General features: G+C 48.6%; 4 protein-coding genes and 5 non-coding genes across 9 annotated transcripts; 7 read left to right on the forward strand and 2 right to left on the reverse strand.

Moving 5' to 3' along the window:
- BO88DRAFT_409248 (carbohydrate-binding module family 14 protein) lies at nucleotides 1-724 on the reverse strand. Its single transcript, XM_025707907.1, has 2 exons — nucleotides 559-724; nucleotides 1-506 (listed from the first exon to the last, which is right to left on the reverse strand). Exon 2 carries the CDS (start codon nucleotides 491-493, stop codon nucleotides 227-229), a length of 267 nt encoding a protein of 88 aa, XP_025557146.1. The 5' UTR covers nucleotides 494-506; nucleotides 559-724; the 3' UTR covers nucleotides 1-226.
- Nucleotides 725-2497: 1773 nt separating this feature from the next.
- BO88DRAFT_409249 (Con-6 family protein) lies at nucleotides 2498-3050 on the forward strand. The gene is made up of 3 exons (XM_025707908.1): nucleotides 2498-2622; nucleotides 2679-2831; nucleotides 2893-3050. Exons 1-3 carry the CDS (start codon nucleotides 2576-2578, stop codon nucleotides 2981-2983), a joined length of 291 nt encoding a protein of 96 aa, XP_025557147.1. The 5' UTR covers nucleotides 2498-2575; the 3' UTR covers nucleotides 2984-3050.
- Nucleotides 3051-3210: 160 nt separating this feature from the next.
- BO88DRAFT_409251 (glycerol-3-phosphate dehydrogenase family protein) lies at nucleotides 3211-5027 on the reverse strand. The gene is made up of 3 exons (XM_025707909.1): nucleotides 4611-5027; nucleotides 3440-4551; nucleotides 3211-3384 (listed from the first exon to the last, which is right to left on the reverse strand). Exons 1-3 carry the CDS (start codon nucleotides 4661-4663, stop codon nucleotides 3305-3307), a joined length of 1245 nt encoding a protein of 414 aa, XP_025557148.1. The 5' UTR covers nucleotides 4664-5027; the 3' UTR covers nucleotides 3211-3304.
- Nucleotides 5028-6054: 1027 nt separating this feature from the next.
- On the forward strand, nucleotides 6055-6143 carry BO88DRAFT_t265. Its single transcript has one exon. It is a non-coding gene; the product is annotated as a tRNA-Tyr (tRNA).
- Nucleotides 6144-6225: 82 nt separating this feature from the next.
- On the forward strand, nucleotides 6226-6313 carry BO88DRAFT_t266. Its single transcript has one exon. It is a non-coding gene; the product is annotated as a tRNA-Tyr (tRNA).
- Nucleotides 6314-6404: 91 nt separating this feature from the next.
- Nucleotides 6405-6491, forward strand: BO88DRAFT_t267. Its single transcript has one exon. It is a non-coding gene; the product is annotated as a tRNA-Tyr (tRNA).
- A 570-nt stretch (nucleotides 6492-7061) lies between these two features.
- On the forward strand, nucleotides 7062-7149 carry BO88DRAFT_t268. Its single transcript has one exon. It is a non-coding gene; the product is annotated as a tRNA-Tyr (tRNA).
- A 510-nt stretch (nucleotides 7150-7659) lies between these two features.
- On the forward strand, nucleotides 7660-7749 carry BO88DRAFT_t269. The gene has a single exon. It is a non-coding gene; the product is annotated as a tRNA-Tyr (tRNA).
- A 604-nt stretch (nucleotides 7750-8353) lies between these two features.
- Nucleotides 8354-11423, forward strand: BO88DRAFT_409253 (OPT family oligopeptide transporter). The gene has a single exon (XM_025707910.1). The coding sequence runs from the start codon at nucleotides 8852-8854 to the stop codon at nucleotides 11249-11251; it is 2400 nt and encodes a 799-aa protein (XP_025557149.1). The 5' UTR covers nucleotides 8354-8851; the 3' UTR covers nucleotides 11252-11423.
- Nucleotides 11424-11844: the final 421 nt, after the last annotated feature.

The raw sequence follows: 11844 nt of genomic DNA on the forward strand, positions 1-11844 counted from the left end.
GACACATTATGCAGCAGTATTTGGATGACCATAGTACATTCAATAGATGATACAAGATAAACAGATCTGACAACAAATTTATCTACTTTTTCAAAGTATTGCATAGTAGAACCCCCCAATTAGAGATACATTAGAAATTAAATGTCCCCAGTATAAGCCTTTACACCTATACTCAAAACATATCGGTTAAAGGAGTGACTTTGGTCGGAAAAGTAAGGTTCGCCATCTAGGCGTGGAAAGGACGAGGGTGGTGGGGGTCCTTGAAGCAAGAAGGAACGTTCTGCTCGTAGTCGCATGTGCTGATCTTGGGGTTGAAGGCAGTGCCAGCACCACACTCCTTGTGGGCGGGCTCAGTGCCAGGGTTGCACTGGTAGAACTTGTGGCAGTTGGCGGGGTCGGGCCAGACAGCGCTGCTCTCGCAAGCGTGGGCGGCGGCGCTGTTGACCAGGAGGGAGCTGATGAAGACAGCGAGAGCTTGGTAGGTGAAGCGCATTTTGGCGGGTTTTCTGGAGATTGTTTAGTTGTGGGATTGATGAAGAGGGGTGGTGTGTAACTTACGGTTTCCTGTAGATAGGTTAGTATGAGAATAAGGAGTGGATGGGTGGTCGAAGGCTGCTGTGTTCTGGTTGATGATGAGGGAAATACAGCAGGCCAATGCCTCGTATTTATACCTGAAGATGGCTCCTTCGGGGTCTGTTTGTGTTTATAGTAGGGACATGTATGGAATGATAATTTCTATGAGGAAGGGATAAGCCAGTGTGGTATCTACAGATTCAATTGAGAGGCTCAAGATGGATCCCCACATAGGATCTCCCTTTCACAGGCGGGTAGTTCAAGGGATGGACGGTCTCGGTCAAGTAGAGGGCCTATGGTTGTCACAAGATATTACCAACTGGAAGCCAAGGGAGAAGTCTGCTATCGCCAAGTCCACTATCATTCAACAACCTGAATTTGTTGCAACGCTCTTCCTGGGGCACAGTCAAACTTTCCATTGTAGATACTGCATGTTATGGCAAGGATCGATGGGATGCAAGCCGCTGGGTCCACTGGCGTCACCCCTTGCTCCAGACCCACAAGCATAGTCGGTTCCAACTTCCGGCACGAGTGAGGGTCAGGGATCTACATCCCCGGATTCTTTATCCTTGGAAGCCTGCAGCACTGGCTATTATGTTGATTTTGTTTATACAGTGCACTAAATGCAGACGCAATTGGCGCTCTGAGATGGAGTTGGCGTACACATTTATGTGCCCCTTTATAGCGGAAAGTTAGAAATGCGTGACTATTACCTCAGTGCCAAGGTTCGAACGCTCGCTTCCGCCGCATCAAAGCTAGTTTGAGCTTTGATGTCCCTCAACGAACTCGTACATCAAAAGGGATAGTAAGAATGCAGCCGAGCAAGTTAAGGTACAGGTCAAGAGGCAGAATGCTCGGCTGCCTTGTTCCCGTGCCAAGATAGACTCCTGGGATCATGACAGTGAGGGAAATTCAATCTGTTTAACAAAAAACAAACTAGACTGACCCACGTCAAATTCTAATATATAACCGACATTCTCAGTCCTGGATAAAGGAATGAGCGAGGACTTTGGATTCTTCATAGTTAAGCGAAGGATGGAGAACCGGTGGGATCCACAACGGGAAAGCACCCCCTGTCCGGAGATTATCACCGCCTACCTTTCCTGTTGTGCGTGCATACTGCCTGACATATCAGTCGAGGAGATATAAGCGGTCAGTGTGACTGTGGTTGCTTTCGTCCGCCATCCACGTCAACTTTACAACCAAATCAAGGCCTGCAGTATGATCCATTCGTCATCTTCCCCATACTATTGACTTTCCCGTATGCAACCGTCTGTTGGAAGCGTCAGGCAATAACGCGAGCTGGGCTGTTTGACCGGACGACAAACAATCGCAGCCAAGATACGATTCGAACAGGAACAGTTATGATACCAATGATAATTGCAGTGTGACTACAGCTAAAAGTTGTTTCCGGCATTGATTCATGCCCCGTTATCCCGTGCAGTTGGCAACTCTTTTGATGCCACTCTGGAAGCTAGGATCCTGAAAACATACTCTTAGCTGGGATGAAAGGCTCTTGACTGTATCGTAATGAAACAGCCTTGCGGAATAGACCCCATTACTCATAAGTGGCAGTTCCTAAACCTGCATATTAATTTTTTAGTGTCATCGCGTCAAGCAACGCTCGAGAGTACACCAAGCAGCTGTCTATCACCATCATTCTAAAATCAGCCCTCCACGGTACAGAAGCTTTAACTCATAGTCTAGCTATTATATTCAACGAATCAAGTAGAATAGAATCTATTGAATAAGGCCCAGGCCTACACATCTTACCTAACCGGGCGTCATCCCTGCCAGCATGAAGTCAGAATGACTTTAACTCCTCACTAAGCGACAAAGATGAAAGAATGACGAGTGAGGCTATTAATCCAGACAGTTGTCATATAAGTATTGGTGAGGCAGATCTGTTCGGGTTGTGATGAATATTTTTGAATAATATACTAAAGCTCAGTGGCGCTGTAATATTCTATAATATATATTTACATACCTTAACTACGACATAATGTCCTCCACCGAAGACAGACTCAACGCTCTGCGTGGCTATAAGGCGTGAGTGCTCCTTCCAACTTTCACAAGCTAAATACAAATAACCAAATTTTAAATAGTACACTTAATAATCCTAATACCTCCGACGAAGCGAAGCAGAATGCTCAGGCCATGATCGAGCAACTCGGCGGAGATCAGCCCCGAGAGGAACTCTACAACCTCCGCGGTGACGCTACCAAGGACCCTAACCGCGTGGCTGGTGGCTTAAAGGCGTGAGTTCTATACAAGTTCTGATATTAAACCGGCATGGAATACTGATCATCTCTTCCATAGAGCTCAAAGCAACCCTGGAGTTTCGCAACAGGGAAAGAAGGCGGCGGGCCAGAAACTGGGACAGCTTTCGGGTGAAGCTCCTGAGGAGTAAATGTAATGAATGAGAACCATTTCTAAGTTATGGAACTGTATACTGTAGGCATTTGATTGGACGGGTGCTGTGCCTTTACTAGTACTTAGTACAAAGTAGGAATGTAGAATGTCAAGTCATGTGAGGGCAGGTCGCAATGGACCCTCACTGGCACCTGCTGTGATCTGGTCTTATTCACCCCAGAGCAGCAATATTGCGGGCTACAAGATACCTTTGATTATTATTGACTCTTATTCATCTATTGACTAGCATTTGATATTCTAGCAACGTGTCATGTCTCATTATCTAGGTTCGGAAACCATTGAGCGGGATCACGCACCCTCAGGCGCTCTTCTTCTTTTTCTTCTTCCCATCTAGCAGTGCCGGCAGGTCATCAACAGTAGACTTTCCTTCGAGGATGTCTGACATAACGTTAGTACGAGCTTGTGAGGAAGATAAATCGAAGGGGATGCTTACCATGAACTGCAACAAACAACGGAAAGTCCTTTAGCTGGTCGTGCTTCGAGAGAAAGTCATAAACAGCGTAAGCCGTCGAAGTCCCCTGCAACTTCTGGCCGTTGAGCTCCTTCTGTTCGATTTCATTGACGCTGACCCCCTGCTCGACTGCATGACAGGCTGACCGGAAGTTCCGCCCACCGCTACACGAGGAAATCACGTCCGCTAGACCCGCGCTCTCCTCAGTAAAGGTCCTCTCATCCACAGACTTGGGAAACCACGTCCGACCAAACTTAATCATCTCCAGGATGCCGACACGCATAATTGCTGCCTTGGCATTTTCTCCCCAGCCTTTTCCTGCAACAAAGCCCGATGCTAAAGCTATAATGTTTTTCAGGGCACCTCCTAGAGCCACTCCGGCAACGTCGCGAACGTGATTGACATGGAAATATGGGCGGGCAAACAGAGTCTCCCACAGCTCGGCATCGACTGCAGGGAGATCCTTTGGTACCGGGTGTAGCTTGACATGCGTAGGTTTGGTCTTATGTTGCCGCTGCTCATCAATCTTGATCAAGTTATCCTTCGGCGACCCATTACGCTCATTCGCATCCATCGGAGGGGTGTCGTAACCGATGGTCGTCTCACAAAACTTCTCCGCCGCTACTTCTGGAGCGATGTTGGCGCCGGACAAGGCACCGCAGTAGATACCGAGTCGCTCCATGATGAGTTCGGAGTGGAGAGTCACGGTTCCGTCTGACACATCGACGCCCTTGATACAAGAGATACCTCTCGCATAGGGGAGATGGTGCCCGACAACACCATCGAGGGTCTTGCCGATAAACTGATGGGGAAGGTTGAAGATGAGTAAGGTAGCATCCTTGACGGCCGACTTGATGTCTGGGTCGGCTACGACGTTGTCAGGAAGGGCAATGTCCGGCAGGTACTTGACATTCTCGTGGACCTCATTGATGACCTCAGTCAATTTACGCTTCTGGCCGCCTAGTTTCTTGTGGTGCTTGGAGGATTCTGGAACCTCGATTTCCTCTTCAAATACCCACATGCGCACCTCTGGCTCGAAAAGGTCGGGATGTTCCTTAGTGTTTTCTGCGACAATCTTGGAGATGGTGGATCCCCTAGATTACCATGGTGTTAGCCACATGTGCGGCAGCGGCAAGGCAGAGATGGTGCATACCAGTTACCGGAACCGACCACGGCCACCTTGTGCTTTCGTGTGTGCTCAGGCATCTTCAGATGTGCCAACTTGATGCAATTGATCAAGAAAGAAAAGTTGTGCGATCTTAAATCAACATTGAAGACCGTCGAGGTGCCATTTGATCATTTAGTTATAATAGCTGGCACGAGAGAGTTCTGACGGTCCGGGACTCTGATGTGAGAAGGACGTCATCGCCCTGTTCACAGCGAATTCATGCCCTGCATTTCCTCCCCAATCAAGATGACAGGCCTGACACCCTGGATCCATCAATAAGAAAATTGTAAGGCCCTGCCCAACTCTCAGCCTCTACTGTCACTGGCTTAGATGATCGCTGTACATATCCATGGTTTGCCACGGATACCTCCGACCGTACCGAAACCACCGCCATGAGGTCATCCCGGTGCCTGTTGTGCTTGGACGCTGAATGACCATCGAATCGCCTAGAAATGCAAATTTTAAATCGATGGCAATGAGCATATTTAGCCAATTTCAGATCAGGAGTTTCAGGCCATCCTGGTCGGTCGCCCGTAATTTGCGGTCAGCTGCGATGGCACCGTAACCGAATTTAACCCTAGTGGACCAATCCATAGCTGCGAAGAAAACGATCGTAAGCAACAATTGTATGAAACACCAACCTGCATCATGCGTCAAGACAGCTTTACTGCAACCTTGGTAGGAAGTCAGTTACCCTTCTCGTTTACCCTTCTTACCTTTGCCCTCACTTTGTCCACTATTCGCCTCATTCATCGTCTACTGTGTGGTTAATCTATTCCCTTGAGACACATGGGTTGAACGTAAGTATTTGATCTGTCTAGATCTCAAGATGATGGTAGTAGATTGGCGTCAGAGAGACATATCTTACTAATACCTCATAAGATCCTGCAAGCCAGAGACATGGTGTGTTGAAGTAGCTCCTCTACGTAGGACTTATTCGAACTGGTAGTGTTACTACGGATATTGCTACACCATATAGATTCAGTCTCTATTGCTTGGCTATCAGGTTTATCATTGAGTTAACCATTTCGTTCGTTTCAATATTTGAATATGAACAACCATCGGATTATAAGTACGTAGTACTAATACTCGTTTTAACGGATTCCTACTACTTAGCAATACCAGCCTGTGACGGATAGCGTTCCATTTCGTTCCCGCGCTGTACGATTATATATCGTTGAACTCGTTGATCGCAGCGACACCATTACTACAGAGCACTACTTTGACCGATTAACAAAGCGACGGGCATATTCCCATCCAGCAGACTGATACTACTATAGTTATTATTTTCTTGTCTGCCAATCGAACACAGCATATTCCCTTCGTAGTTTTGTGTCTACGACTGGGGGGCGACTAGTCACTACCGAGATTGCTGTAGGTACAAGACGTGGAATATGTAGTCAAAACTTTGGCTGCTTCGTCATCACAACCCCCGATGGTCTAGTTGGTTATGGCGTTCGGCTGTAATGGATAATTATTGTAACCGAAAAATCACCAGTTCGATTCTGGTTCGGGGGATATGATATCTTTTTTCTTGCCTTGCCAGTCAGCGTTACATGGCGTCTATAGATACAAAACGTAAGGGCATAAAACCAACAAGCCCCCGATGGTCTAGTTGGTTATGGCGTTCGGCTGTAATGGATATTATTGTAACCGAAAAATCACCAGTTCGATTCTGGTTCGGGGGAGCAGTTCTTTTTTGCCCCTGGTATGACAGCTACTTAGCTCTACCATTCACCACGCGATAAACAAAAAGCCAGCTTACACCATTCGAAGAGGCCCCCGATGGTCTAGTTGGTTATGGCGTTCGGCTGTAATGGAATCATTGTTACCGAAAAATCACCAGTTCGATTCTGGTTCGGGGGATATCTAAGTTTTTGCTTGACGTGTACCCACAATTAATAGAGGGTGTTGCAGAGGCGAACGGTGCTGTTGATTGGTCACAAATCCCTGTTAAGCCCAAGGTTTAGCATGTGTGCCATAGATTGAACCGGATATCGCACTGGCACTGCAGCCGCATGAGATTACCCGCATAACTGCCGATATCAAGGTGGGACTGCTCAATACTTACTCTTCTCACTCCCCATTGCTCGTCAAGGATTGGTCTACATTCGCCTGTAGCAATCTGGATGGCCATACCTATGGACTTTCATTATATCCGGGTGCCCGTAATTCGAAACTTCGGAAATCTGCTGTTTCGAGCTTCAGCTACTGCAACGAAGCATGTGTTTGAGAAACTCAGGGACTGGTTAGCCAGTATCAACTAACCAGTCCTCTCTCTCATACCTATTAAATAAATTTTCAGCCAGGTTACCCTTCTATATTAGTCAAAAATGCCTTGCCGGCTTGCTGGTTCGCAGCCGACCTAGTGGAGCTGAGGAGTATACTACAGCCCTGCGTGATAGAGGCATAGTTGCTGACTGATGACAACAAGAACCCCCGATGGTCTAGTTGGTTATGGCGTTCGGCTGTAATGGAAGTTATTGTAACCGAAAAATCACCAGTTCGATTCTGGTTCGGGGGACTCTTCTTTTATCTTTTTCCATTTTTTTTACCACTTTGGTGACTTCTCTCACATAGAGTATAATCGACCTTGCGTGGAGGAAACTCAATTATTTCACTGGATCCAAGGCCACTGTAATGCCATAATTATCCATCATTGTATCCTTGAAACCTCGTGTTGTTCTTTGTAAGATGAATGGAATGAAATATGCTTTGCGCCGGCGTCATTTCCGAGCCGGAGTTGGCCTGTACGATTTTACTTAATCCCTAAACTATAATTGTAGAGCGCGTGACTTGTACATTTTAAGTGTCAGATGATCAAAAATGCAGCCCCGTTTGTTGTGTGTGCGTTAGGTAGTTGGTTGAATGACTTCATGACCATAGCTATACAGTAAGTCTATCGTACAGTATGACTCTACGCTTGCTACTTTCGGCTACGAAATGCAATTGCTCCAGGTTTCCGATAAAAAATGTCGTATATCTAGGTACGGCCGAAATATAATGGCCAGGTCTGAGCGGCCAGTCCAACGATCCCCCGATGGTCTAGTTGGTTATGGCGTTCGGCTGTAATAGGAATTTCATTGTAACCGAAAAATCACCAGTTCGATTCTGGTTCGGGGGAATCAACTGCGTCTATTTTTTTTCTATTCTTTTTCCCCCTTCTTCTTCTGATCAGTAGCCCAAAGGACAGGTCATCTCAACCTGCGCCTGGTCTGCAAATACGAAGCTATATCGAGGCATCTTTTTTATGTGGACTTTCAGTCCCCAATCTAATATATAAAGCATTTTCTTTATTATCGCATAGTAGCAGTCAACAATTTCAGAGAAGGATTTGTTTTCATTCTTAAAATTTTGCTTTATATAATCTAGATTCAATTTAGTATTCTCTCAGCTTATCTCTCTTGAAGCTTCCAAGTTCTGAATTATTCAGAGAGTGATAAAACCTTTTTGGTTATCTGTTGCCTCAAGCTATTATCGCCCCATCTCGGTCAAATCTCACTTGATTTTGTTATCCACGCGAATTCTTGCTCATCGATTTCTCTTATCTAAGCTTAACCGGATTAAGCACCCCATTGGGGCGCGACCGACCTGAGGGGCGGACCAGCTGAAACCCTGATAGGCCACCATCTTACTCTTCGGTCAGCCCTCCGCGGTATTCAAGCCTAATCCTACTAGCCTACTTCTTCCACCTTCCTCTGTAACGTGTGAAATTTCTTCTTGGGCCTCGGACCCATGGATGGCCCAGGGGCCGGTCGCTGGCTAAAGAGGTTGAAATGGCGTCTGTCGAATCACGGCGCGTCTACGGACAAGCTGTGGGCGGGGATCTAAGGGCGTATCACGAATGAGAAGGATTCGATAACGCAATTTTGGCATCCACTTTGGCTTCATACCACTGCTATTCCTCTCCCCCCATATTCATTTTCTCAACCATAATGGTCAGCCCTAGCTCGTGCCACCTGCACAATTCGCACTTTCTAGCCATTCGGCGTTGAGCCGACCGACTTGGCAGCTGGGGTGTGTGAAAATGCTGCAGTGCTGCTGCTCGATTGCGCCATCGCCCCCTTACCTGATGCGGAGAAGGGCGAGGAGTCACTCGATCATGGAAACTTTTCTATAACTGCGGGCTGCCTCACCCCTCTTTGCGTCGGAACGAACTGCTTGGGCATGCGTCTTTTCACCTCATCCGCCTCTGCGCGCTAGATCTCAGCCTCAGGCTCTTCACCATGGGCCTATCCACGATCTTTCGACGGAAGCGAGATGATGCAGCGCCTTCTGATGTCGGCGATGTGTCGCCCGTCGCCACCACCACGGGCTACCGGGAGGACCAGACGTCCGACTCCGTATCCAAAGCGGCGTCCGTGAAGGAACAGCCCGTGGACGATTTGGAGAAGAGTCAGAAGACCGAAGAGCCCAATGTGGTCGAAACCGCAGCCGAAGAAGACCCCGAGATCGCCGCGCTGCCCCTCGAGGTGCGCCAGTTGGTCAGTCTTACTGACGACCCAACCCTGTACACCATTACCTTTCGATACTTCGTTCTCTGTGTGATATTCGTCGTACCCGGTGCCTTCTTGTCCATGATGAGCCACTTCCGTACCACCGAAGCCCCATACTCCGTTTTCTTCGTGCAGATCGCGTGCCACTATGCGGGTCACTTTCTGGCGCGGGTCCTTCCAGCCTGGGTGATCCGCGTGCCCTTTACCCGTTGGTCCTTTAGCCTCAACCCGGGCCCGTGGAGCATCAAGGAACACGTTCTGGTCACCTTGACGGCGGCATCCGGAGCTACCTACAACCTGGGATATACCCCGATCGCAATGGCAGAGCTCTACTACGGCGAGCGAGTCAATCCTGCCGTGGCTATTTTCTTCATGTTTGCGATTGTCTGGATTGGGTATGCTTTCGCAGCACTGGCCCGCCAGCTTCTGCTATATGACCCCAACTTCATCTGGCCACAGGCCCTCATGCAGACTACGTTGTTTGAAACGTTCCGGAAACAGGATGTTTCATCCCCCCTCGCGCGGCGGCAGATGAAGGTTTTCTTCCTCTGCTTCCTGGGAATGACACTATGGCAGTTCTTGCCCGAATACGTCTTTCCGTTCACATCTTCCCTCGCCTTCTTGTGCTGGGTCGCACCGCATAACGCTGTGGCCAACTTCCTGGGATCTGGGTTGGGAGGTATGGGCTTGCTGAATCTGTCCCTCGACTGGTCGAACATCAACTGGAACGGTTCTTCGATCCTTCTTACCCCATGGTGGACGCAGGTTGTTTTGTTCCTGGCCTTCGTTTTCAATTGTTGGGTCTTACTCCCAGCCGCGAAATGGGGAAACCTTGGATCTTACAAGCACGGCCTTATGTCTAATTCTCTGCTGACAGTGAACGGAACGACCTACCCTACCCTCGAGGTAGTTACCTCCGACTATCAGCTGAACGAGACCGCCTACGCGGAGTACGGTGACATGTACATGGGTCTTCAGAATCTCTGGGCGACCTTCTTCGACTATGCGAAAGTGACCGCAGCAATTACGTGGATCTTAACCTTCGGCTTCGTCCAGATCCGAAACAATCTGATGAAAGTCATTCGGTCGCGGCAGAAAGCGTCGCAGGAGAAGGGTCAAAGCATCAACCACCAGTATCACGATCGTCTCAATGTTCTCCAGCGAACCTACAAGGAGATCCCCCTCTGGTGGTACGTCGCGCTTTTCATGGCTGGCTTTATCGCTTTGATCGTGACGATTGCCTGTGGCTATCTGTGGATCCCGATCTGGACATTGTTTGTGGCGCTGGCGAGCGCCGCCGTGTTGGTGGTCCCCTTTGGCTTTCTCTATGCCATTTCGAACTATCAATTGGCAGTTGGCTCCTTTAATGAGTTGGTGTATGGCTACATGGTCGAAACCCCTGCTGGAAAAAGCCATCGGCACCCCTGCGGACCGTCTACGTACGGATCGATTGCCGGCGATGCCTGGTACCGCGCGCAGTACATGCTGCAAGACCAGAAGATCGGTCACTACATGCATATCCCGCCACGCACGGTATTCTTCTCTCAGATATTTGGCACTATCCTTGGTATTCCAGTGAACTACGCCGTGATTCGATGGGTCCTCAATACGAAAGGAGACTACCTGTCGGGCAAGAAGACGGATCCGCTGAACCAATGGTCTGGTCAGTCTTTGAAATCCTCAAATACTCTGGGTGTCCAGTATGCAGTTCTCGGACCCAGCCGATTGTTCAAGGAGCAGGAGATGAAGCCTCTACCCTGGGCGTTCCTGGTGGGCGCGGTGCTGCCCCCTATCCTGTACATTATGCATCGCACTCTACCGCGCTGGCTCCGCATTGATCTATGGAACGTCAGCATTTTCTTCTCCGGTTTGTCGGTCTTCTACGGCAATATCAGTACGGGATATACATCGGCAATTATTGGCGGATATGTTGTCATGTACTGGGCCTACCGGTATCGGTTTGAGGTCTGGAAACGCTACAGCTACATGGTGGCCGCTGCTTTCGATGCGGGTTTCAACCTGAACATGCTGTTGATCTTCCTGTTCTTTGGCTCGGGAAAGCAGATTTCCATGCCCAACTGGTGGGGTAACAACTCTGACTCGGTGGAACGGTGCTTTGCCTTGGATTGATTCTTTGATCTACACTATTAAAACGCCATTCTATGCGGCTTCTAGCGTTCAGGCCACCTTCAACTGACGAGGGTGGCTTTTCTGTATCTAATATGTACATGAACGGGGCTGAGGAATCGTTCTAGACCGATTCCCCAACCTTATGATAGATGAAATGCAGTAATGATATCCCCACTTTGCTTGTGGTCCGTGGTAATAGCCATCTACTCGTTCGAACTACTTTTTCCTGGGCACAGTATTCGGGTGGCGTATATTAACTACCCGAGGGTTGAAAGTTACTTGAGGATGCACAGACCCCCGGAATATGAAGGATTCCCATCTCATCGAGCAGATGGACGAGCATCTGCGGTGGTTCCCGGCACGATCGGTCGCTGCTCGTTGCCGCAGATACTGGATGATGATGCCGTGGCTGAAACTCTACTGACACTCAGCCACCAAGACGGGAGGGAACGAGGGATACTCAACTCTTCTCCAGTTACTTAAACGCGACCGGGCTTCAGTTCTTGCCATCCGTCAATTTGCGTTAGGATCGACATGATAGAACAATAATAATGCCCCTTCTTCGGGGAAACCTGCCGCTGCTTGTCGGCTCT

This window comes from Aspergillus vadensis (assembly GCF_003184925.1).
Source record: "Aspergillus vadensis CBS 113365 unplaced genomic scaffold BO88scaffold_42, whole genome shotgun sequence".
In the NCBI taxonomy this organism is placed as follows: Eukaryota; Fungi; Ascomycota; class Eurotiomycetes; order Eurotiales; family Aspergillaceae; genus Aspergillus; species Aspergillus vadensis.

Excerpts from the sequence above, each read along its gene's own strand:
- BO88DRAFT_409249 (XM_025707908.1), top strand. The coding sequence starts at position 2,576 with ATGTCCTCCACCGAAGACAGACTCAACGCTCTGCGTGGCTATAAGGC. Across the intron at positions 2,623-2,678 it reads GCTCTGCGTGGCTATAAGGC|TACACTTAATAATCCTAATA; the intron begins GTGAGTGCTCCT and ends AATTTTAAATAG. Across the intron at positions 2,832-2,892 it reads GTGGCTGGTGGCTTAAAGGC|AGCTCAAAGCAACCCTGGAG; the intron begins GTGAGTTCTATA and ends TCTCTTCCATAG.
- BO88DRAFT_409251 (XM_025707909.1), bottom strand. The coding sequence starts at position 4,663 with ATGCCTGAGCACACACGAAAGCACAAGGTGGCCGTGGTCGGTTCCGGT. Across the intron at positions 4,552-4,610 it reads GTGGTCGGTTCCGGTAACTG|GGGATCCACCATCTCCAAGA; the intron begins GTATGCACCATC and ends ATGGTAATCTAG. Across the intron at positions 3,385-3,439 it reads GTTGTTTGTTGCAGTTCATG|ACATCCTCGAAGGAAAGTCT; the intron begins GTAAGCATCCCC and ends ACGTTATGTCAG.
- BO88DRAFT_409248 (XM_025707907.1), bottom strand. The coding sequence starts at position 493 with ATGCGCTTCACCTACCAAGCTCTCGCTGTCTTCATCAGCTCCCTCCTG.
- BO88DRAFT_409253 (XM_025707910.1), top strand. The coding sequence starts at position 8,852 with ATGGGCCTATCCACGATCTTTCGACGGAAGCGAGATGATGCAGCGCCT.